At 44.5% G+C, this 9,701-nt stretch overlaps 1 protein-coding gene across 2 annotated transcripts in view; it reads right to left on the bottom strand.

The window, feature by feature from the left end:
* Positions 1-2,361, bottom strand: part of gtpbp1 (GTP binding protein 1) — a 7,683-nt gene extending 5,322 nt beyond the window's left edge. The window contains exons 1-2 of one of the 2 annotated variants that reach the window (XM_048245224.1): positions 1,812-2,361; positions 541-652 (exon numbers count right to left, since the gene is read on the bottom strand). In XM_048245224.1, coding sequence (XP_048101181.1) covers positions 541-652; positions 1,812-2,000 — 301 coding nt within the window. In that variant the 5' untranslated portion in view covers positions 2,001-2,361. The remainder of the gene's footprint in view (positions 1-540; positions 653-1,811) is intronic. The other variant, XM_048245225.1, reaches the window with a different exon arrangement.
* Positions 2,362-9,701: the final 7,340 nt, after the last annotated feature.

Consider the following 9,701-nt stretch of genomic DNA (forward strand, 5'->3'; position numbering starts at 1 on the left):
ACTGTAAAACCCTGTGGACAGACTGGTTGCTTGTTGTTACAGTGCTAACAAGACACATGTATTATGTACTGTGTACATGCTGTCCACACACATGTGCCGGAACCATTATTATATGGTTTTACACATGTACAACAGGTCCTGTTGTAGAGTTATGTCCTTTAACAAAGGTACAAAACCATATGACTATGGGAAACTGTCTGTTGTTTCTGTAGTTTGTGGCCTACATTATTTAGACAATACTAAGGAACTAAGAAGCTCATATTCTGATCAGTTGGTGTGTGAAGGCACCTGAGGAGTCTGACCTTGACTACAACTCAGTAAAGGAAGATTTGTAGTCACACTAGAGTTATGTGGTGTGATAGTTGTAAGGAGGAAAATGTTTCCGATTCAATTTGCTTAGGTACCTCAGCGTCTCTCTTATTTCCCTTTCAAATGTGGAGGCCTGAATTGAGTAGAGCATTTCTGATCTGTGTTGCCTCCCTCCAGATTTCCATAAATCCATCTATCCATCCATCCATCCATCATCCTCTGTCTCCTTACCTAAGCCCACTCCCACAACGTAGATGGTCTCTCCACATCCTTCGTCCATCCGCTCTCTCAGCTGCCTCAGAAGTGCATCATACTGCTCGCCGTTTGGACTGACCAGAGCCAGCTGTCAGGAAAATACATTGACCGTGAGATACTTTCAGCATAGCAACCGACTGTACTGTAAATCTCTCACGTTCTGTTGGACACACCCAGTCTGACATGTGGGGGCAGCAGAGTTGAACAGATAATTGTTGACAGAGAAAGAGCTATTCTGATGCACTTTGTTGCTGCATGTTGCATCATTCATTCACTCTGCACACAACTGACACAGCAGCAGTCAATATGATTTGGGGGGTGGACCTTGGATCATATACATTTCCAGACATGCATGGCCAGGATAACTTGAAGATTTGAATATCAAAAGCAAACTGACCTCTCCTGTCTCGCAGATTCAACCCTCAGACAGTGACACACACACACACACACACACACACACACACACACACACACACACACTATCGCTCTCTCTCGCGCTCTCTCTCTCTCTACACTTAGTTGATAATCAATTCACATATGAATAATCAATTCACATATGAGAAAATGCTGGGAGAGGTCAGTGATTTTGCTTTTATTAGTTGAAACACCTGTCACAAGTGGAGGAAGTTCCCATAGCTCTTTGGCGAAATGTAGGCAAGTATAATGTTTCGAAGTCCTGAAATGCTTTCTTAAAAAGTTAATAATTACTTCCATCAGTTATAACTTGCGTTTAATCTCATCAGCTTTGTCAAAATGATCCATTCGATTTGGGCACCTTACTGCATAACGGCACTGTGTTCAGGACAGGGATGAGAAGCCCTGACTCAACACAGGACTACGTTAACGGAGAAATAACTATCCCTGAAGCCAGCATGACCCTGGCTTCCGTAAACAAACTCTGACAACATATTTGATAACAACAACGCTGGCCAGACTAGTAGCTTGTTAATGATACCGTTTAGTTTCTTAACTGAGAGGACTTCCTCCTCACACAACCATAACATTCACTACAATTAGCAGCTAGTTGACTAGCTTTAGCTATATAGCTAGATAGCAGACTGTCCTCATCAAGGTACATACAAGGTGCATTGCTTGCTAACGTCTTGCTTACGTGCAAAATTAAATCATCAACGTTTTGCAACTATCTAGTATTACTCTAATATTAATTATGGTGATATAAACCTAAAAGGTTGCACAGGAGTTTGCTGGCTGGTCAGTGGCATGCTATGTACAGTCCATAGGCCTACCTTGCTGGAGAAATCTATTCCATGATCCCCGCCCTCGCCGTTAAAGGTCTCGCCGTCCTCGAAGCAGTCCGCCTCTGCGTCGTCTCCGCATCCCCGTTCTGGAGCAAACATGCTAGCAGGCACAAGACTGTCAGTAAGCATAGGAACAGGGCTTAAGCTCGGCTCGGTTGCCGCAGCCATCGATGCCATTCTTCAAACTTCACAGATGTCAGTAACTAAAGGATATTAACGTTACACGATATAGACGGAGAGTTTAGTCAGTCTAGCAGGCAGGCAGGCTGCTTGATTTGTTGTGATGCCCGTTGACAGCTAAGCTAGCAATAGCTCTCCTGACAGCTAGCTGCTGTGACGTTACACCGGTTTCGTGGCTAGCTAACTCGCTATCTAACGAGACACCTACATATTGCTGAATAGAAAGCCCACGTTGATCCAACAAACAAGTAATAACGTTAGATTTCAGACATCAACTGTCAAGCAGTCAGAACTGACACTAGGTTTGTAGAGTTTGGACACCGTACACAATCATGGAGACACACCTGTCAATTAATTATTCAGCACCATTCTGACCAATCGGAAAAGAGACTCGCAAAGCATGCCTTTACACATCCAATCGTGTTTAGAGGGTTGTTCATCTCATTAGGTCAATGAAACCAATGATCTCAGCAATTTCAAACCTGTCCTGTGAAGTTTCACTTGTCTATGGGGTTATTACACCATGCATTTTGCAAAGCAAGGGTTCTGATAGATTCCTACAAACGAGAGCAATTCATCAATGACTAAAGTAGTGATCTGCCACGTCAATAAACTGTCAATACAAAATAACTAAAACGACTAGGCCTACCCTGATACATTGGTCATAGATAGACCTATGAAAGACTGTCATTAAACATTTAGCTTACCTGGGGAAAAAAAAAATCTATTGGTTTTAATTAGGATATCAGTGACAGTAAGGACTGAGTAAAATAAAGTCATATTAGGTCTATTCACAACAAACACCATTCGACGCACTAAAGAACAGGCTGATGCAACCACTTGTAAACGCCGAGTCCTGAAACGAGTCCTACGCGCATAATCACGGACACTCCATTTTTTCGCGTTGAAACAAATTGTCAAGGCAGTTGAAGTCATAATGGCCAGTGGTGGACGAAGTACACAAATCCTGTACTTGAGTGAAAGTAGAGATACACATGGTCAAATGTTACTCCAGTAAAAAAGTCCTTTTACATTTCCACTTGAGTGAAAGTACAAAATTGCCTTCAAATGTAGCCTAGGCTACTTAAGTATCGAAAGTAAAAGTCCTGAAATGTACAGTGTTATGACGCATGATACTATTGTTGAAATGATTCGGCACAGACATAGGCATTCCTAGAGCCTTTCTCCTTCATTCAATAACAAAACCAACTAAGAATTGTTGTATGTCAAAATAACTATAAACAAACTAATGTGATATCTTATCTTAGATACTTCAAAGTAACCACTTTTTGCTTTGTTGAATGCTTTACACTTTCGGACCAAATCAAGACATTCCCTTTTGTGTTTGATAGTGTCATATTGTCTATCATTGTCTATATCATCATTTGCTCAATGGCGTCATGAGGCTAGGTCAAGGGGTCAACAAGGTACAGCAAATAGTGCATATAACAATAACATTAGGCAACACCATTATTTAAAGTCTAGCTCACTTAATAGAAAATACACATGTAAGTACACATGTATTTGGACAGTCTTTTTCCAAAAGGAACTTCAGCTGTACTTAAGCTATCACAAAATGTAGTCGAGTAAAAAGTAAGATATTTGGCCTAGAAATGTACTGGAGTAAAAGTAAAAAGTTTAACAAAATTGAATTAGGCCTACAAGTACAGATACTGTACATAAAAAAAGCGACTTAAGCTACAATAATTGAGTAAATGTACTCAAGTATGTCCTCCACTGATAATGGCCTATGGGCAATTCCACGGAAAATGGACTTTTTGTCACATCCATAACGCCAGTGAAATGCCTTGGCATTTGTATGATGTGAATGATAACATTCATTGTTTGTGCATTTTTTCTCATGTACATTCTTCAGCCAAAAATAGCAAATGCTCAAATTTCATGTAATCATTCACATCATACCATACCATCACATTTTATTGGCGTTATGGATGTTACAAAAAACGTAATTTTCCATGGAATTGCCCCTATATGAAAGTCAACTTGAAAGTAACCTACACTATGGAAAATTATAGGTTTGTTCAGTGGTGTAGTCTACGTGATACGCAGGACTACGCATAACACTTAAAAAACATCACCATCTCATACCGGGTACCCACTTAAAATAGGCAAGGAGGATAGGCCTATTAACATTTGGCGCTGATCACAGTATACCCATTACAGCTAGACTACACAACGTTTGTTAGGTTCCTTGGATTTGTTGAATTCTAAGAACCAGCTGATGCAAGTAGGTTAGCTATGGTGTAAAACGCCTTAGGGTGGCAATCCATCCGGATTTAGTCCGGACAGTCCGGGTTTTCAGCCTTCTGTCCGGACAGAGAGGGTGTCCTCCTTTTTGAACTTTTGTCCGGATTTTTGGCATGAGTGGCCATCTGTCCGCATTTCAACAGCACATAGGCTGCGCCTCATTCCAAGGCCCCTGACTCACCGCTGTTTCATGTCAACGTGTCATTTCTGACCCTCCGCCACCACCGTAGGCTATACATCACAAAACTCTACCTATTTACTTTTTGCGTAGCTGATGCGACAACTCACCTCGTGATTGAATAAATGAATGCTGCACTATCCCGGTAGGCTAGTTGCATATGCCAAAACTAAAGACGTCTTTCAACTCTGGGTGGTATTCTGAATACCGCTTTGCTACCAAAAGTGGGACAGGTGCATGCATTTTGTAAACTGTGAAACAGATGTCAGCTCCAGGGGTAAGAGTGCCTTAAAGGCACACTCTCACAGACAAGCACAAACAGAAAGCCAGATTGGCCGGGCAATCCTCTGTGGCATCGTTTTTGCTCCAGCAGCAACCACAGCTGTAGAGCTCATTAAAACACACAAAAAAATGATGTACTATGTTATTATAATAAATAATTGCCTTGTATGGGGATGTTGGAAGTGGAAATTGTTGACTAATGTGAGAAAAAAACACACAAAACAACAACAAATGTTACTACAATAAATTATCAATAAATAGGTGCCTTCTGCTAAAGAAATGTTTTTTTTTTTTTTATGTTATTCCCCACTAATGTTAGGCCTATACCTGATTCTGTGTGTGTCCTCACTTTTGGACCTTTGTCCTCACTGTTGGGCACAAGTGTCCTCATTTTCAGTGTCATGGCGGTGGTCACCCTAGCCTTGATCTGTGTAATCATGGACAGCTCCTTTTTTTGTTTTATTGGTATATTCAAACCATCTGTAGGCCAGGCCATCTTAACAAGACAAAACATTACTTTTTCTTAGCAAAAGTTAAGCAAGAAAATAACCTCAATGTTTGTTTTTTAATGGTGGTTATTATAATTCTCTAACTGGGGTAACTATACAGAAACTCAGCAACAGCACATGCTGTCTTTATTTATTCTTCTCCCAAAACTACATGTCTCTCAGTGAACTCCTGCATGTAACTTCATACTACTGCACCCTAGTGGTGGCTCCATAAATACAGGATACAACATCCCTCCACCCTTAGATAAGTTACACCCTCATCTGAAATAACAGACCCTTTAACATCAAACAAATAACATGACATAAATCAATGCTAACTCAGAGTGGGGGTAGACTGCCCCAGCTCTGGTGGACTCAGAACGGGGTTTATTCTGCCCCAACAGTTCTGGCCACTCTAACTACAAATCAAGTTTGTCAGGGGCCTTCCTTGTCCTACATGAACGACGAGGGCACTCCACTGGCTCCCCAACAGCTGGCTCTTCTACTAGTGGTAGTGGAGTCTGCTCCGCTGTACTTTCATCACCCTCCGCAATAGCACTAGGCCTTTGTCCGTGCTCCTCAGGCTCTGTCTCCGGCAGCTGTTCTGGCTGTTCAGCTCTCGGGGCATCAGCATCCCCGTCTGCTTCAGTGTCTTGTTCGTGGTCTCCGTGTAGCTGGTGGCGACCCTCTAACCCCCTTCTCGCTAAAAGGTGGTCCATATGGCGCCTGAGCACCTGGCCATCCACCTGGACTTTGTAGCTGAGAGGGCCGGTGCTAGTCATTACCACTCCTGGTACCCATTTCTGACGACCTGTAAAATCCCTCACCCACACTTCAGAGCCCGACATCAGTGCCCTGGTAGGTCTGGTGCGGTTCCCCCTACAGATCATGCGTTCTTGGCTCTGGAATACTTTGGTCTGAGTGTCTGGCTTTAATAGGTCCCATCTTGTTCTGACTGGACGCCCAAACAGCATATCTGCTGGTGACCTCCCCGTAGTTGCATGAGGTGTCGATCTATATGCTGCTAAGAACCTCGATATGCGTGTCTTCAATGACCCTCCCGACCCCATGGTTTTCTTCAAGGCCCTCTTTACCGTCTGCACTGCTCTCTCAACTAAGCCATTTGTGGATGGCTTGTAGGGGGCAGATGTTATGTGCCTTACACCATTGGATGCCAGAAATCCCTTAAACTCTGCACTTGTGAAGTACGCCGCATTGTCTGACACTATCGTGTGGGGAAGGCCGTAAATGCTGAACATCTCCCTTAAGTGCTCAATTGTTGCTGCTGACGTGGCTGCCCTGACTGGGGCCACTTCCAGCCATTTTGAATGCGCATCTACTGCTATCAAGAACATCTCCAGAATCTCCATCTCCCCAGAAACGGACCTGCATAGTCTATGTGAATGCGTGTCCATGGCTTGCCAGGCCATTCCCAAGGAGATACTGGTGCCTGGGGAGGAGTGTTACGTACCTCTTGACAGATAATGCAGGCATGCACTTTCTGTTCTATTTCATTGTCCAACCCTGGCCACCACATGTGACATCTGGCTGTTGCCTTCATCCTCGAAATTCCCGGGTGTGGCTCATGAAGTTCATCCAGCAGAATTTCACAAGCGTGTGGTGGAACCACCACACGAAGTCCCCAGAGCAGGATGCCATCTTCCACACTGAGCTCTACTTGTCTTTTAAAAAACGGCCTCAAAGCCTCAGCTGGGCAGCTGGGAGGCCATCCCTCTTTGACGAAACGGCAAACCTTTGCCAGTGTAGGGTCCCTTGCAGTCCACAACTTCAGCTGCTGACTGGTAATAGGGGCTGTCTGAAGCTGTTTTAGTAAGCATGTCAGCTCGGCTGGTCTGTTTGTCTCCTTGGGCCTTTCTGGAAGGGAAAGTCTGCTGAGACCATCAGCGTTTGCAATGGTGGGTCCTGGCTTGTATGCGAGGACATACTGATATTGAGCCAGCAGTAGAGCCCAGCGCTGGAGACGTGGTGAGGCTGCCGGCTGAATGCTCTTAAGCTCCCCAAGGAGGCCCAGCAGGGGCTTGTGGTCTGTTTGTATGGTGAAGCCACGCCCGTACACGTATTGGTGGAACTTTTTCACTGCAAATATTACGGCAAGGGCTTCTCTCTCTAACTGCGAATAGTTCTTTTCAGCTGGCGACAATGAGCAGGAGGCAAAACAGACAGGTCTCTCAGAGTCATCCATCCTGATAAAACCGCTCCTACTCCGTATGGAGACGCATCACAAGTTATGATTAGGGGCAATTGTGGGTTATAATGGACGAGCAGCGTTGAAGCTGACAGCAAGTCTTTTGACCTCTGGAATGCTACATGCTGTTGAGAACCCCATCCCCACTTTACCCCAGCCTTTAAGAGGCCATGCAGAGGGGCCAACACTGTGGACAAATCAGGAAGGAATCGGCCATAGTAATTAATCATTCCCAGGTAAGCACGCAGTTCGGTAACATTTTTGGGCTCTAGTGCCTCCCTTATTGCTCTTACTTTCTTCTCCAAGGAATGGAGACCAGCGGCAGATACCCGATGTCCTAAATATTCAACTGCTGGAGCCATGAATTCGCACTTAGTGCTTTTTAGCCTGAGACCTGCTTCCTCTAATCGTGTCAGGACCTGACTGAGTGTTTGGAGATGGGCTTCTTCTGACGGTCCTGTCATCAGGACATCATCCAGATAAACAGTTGTGCATGGAATTCCTGCCAATAAGTTCTCCATTGTCCTCTGAAAAATTGCACAAGCTGAAGAAACTCCAAAAGGGAGACGTGTGTACTGGAATAACCCCTTATGAGTGTTAATCGTCACCAGTTTACGCGAATCTTCAGCTAGAACCAACTGTTGGTAGGCATGGGACATGTCTAGCTTAGAGTAGCTTGTGCCCCCAGCCAGTGTAGCAAAAAGCTCCTCTATTCGAGTTAGAGGGTACTGTTCTAATCTTGAAGCTACATTTGCGCTTAACTTATAGTCTCCTACATAGTCTCTGGTTTCATCACAGCCACGATGGGCGCTGACCACTCAGAGTGTGTAACAGGTTCAATGACCCCTGCTGCTTGTAGTCTGTCTAACTCTGCTTCAATCTTAGATCGCATCGCGAAAGGCACAGGGCTGGGCTTACAGTAGCGAGGCTTGACAGATGGGTTAACATGGACACGCACTTCCATACCTTTTAAGGTCCCCAGCTCATCTCTGAAAATCTCATTATGTTTTGAGAGGACGTTTTGCAGCGGGTTATCTGACACCTTGAAGATTGGCTTGAAAAGTTCTTTCTAATTGAGTCGTAACACGCCCATCCAGTCCCGCCCCAGCAGATTTGGACCCTGATTTCGAACCACCAGTACATCCAGAGTGGCTGTCTGGCCCTCATAGTAGACATTCACCGTCATTTTACCTTTTACTTCTACCTTCTCCCCCATGAAAGATCTCAGTACCACTTCAGAGGGTAGCAATGCCAACCCAGGTGCTGCGGCTTGCATTTTCTTGAAACAGTCCTCCCCTATGACTGTGCGTGGTGCTCCTGGGTCCACTTCAAATTGCACTGGACTGTTGTTCAACTTGACTGTAGCCGCAATGAGGCCATGCGGCTTTCCTTTCAGTGTCATTAGATAATCAGTCTGTTCCTCCTCTTCCCCTGACTCTTGAGATGGAGGGGACTCAGACATAAGGTGAGCGGCTTTTGGGTCCTGCCTCCTAGTTACTTTCCCTTTGTCTTGTTTACGCCGCTTACACACTCGGGCTATGTGACCCACACGTTTACAAAAGTGGCACACCATTTCCTAAAATCGATGCGCATCTCCACAGCGATAGCAGGTTACTGGTTTTGTAGGTTGTCGTGTTTGTGTCATGGACCCCAGGTTTGCTACTTGATTTACTTGAGAAGTAGGCTGCAAGGTTTGTGCACCTTTATCTGCTGCTTCCACTGCTATTGCTTTATCAAGGGCAGACTTCCATGTTAAATCAGACATTGCTAGCAGGCGGCGCTGTGTCTGTTCACAACCTATGCCCCAAACAAACTGGTCTCTCAAGCGCTCTTCTAAAGTAGCACCAAACCCGCAATGTGTGGCTTGATGTTTTAATTTTACCACATAGGATGAGACTGCCTCCCCTGGGGATTTTGTACAGGAGTGGAATTTAAACCTCTCCACAATTTCGTTCAGTTTTGGATTAAAATGTTGACCCACACGTTTGACCAAGTCTGTATACTTAATCTCACTTGGTTTTGATGGGGCTATCAAGTCCATCATTATTCCATACAGAGCACTGACACACACAGAGAGAAGAATGGCCCGTTTCATTTTTGCATCTGTTACCTCATTAGCTTCAAAGTAGAATTCCAATCTTTCCACATATCTACTCCAGTTCTCTGATTCTGGATTAGGGTTGCCACCTGTGTCTGACAAAAATCCTGGACATTTTGACCATCCAATCGACCTTTTTGTTTGTAAGCAACGGTGCCTTTCACACATCTAACCCAAG

This window comes from Alosa alosa, chromosome 6 (genome assembly GCF_017589495.1).
Source record: "Alosa alosa isolate M-15738 ecotype Scorff River chromosome 6, AALO_Geno_1.1, whole genome shotgun sequence".
NCBI lineage: Eukaryota > Metazoa > Chordata > Actinopteri > Clupeiformes > Clupeidae > Alosa > Alosa alosa.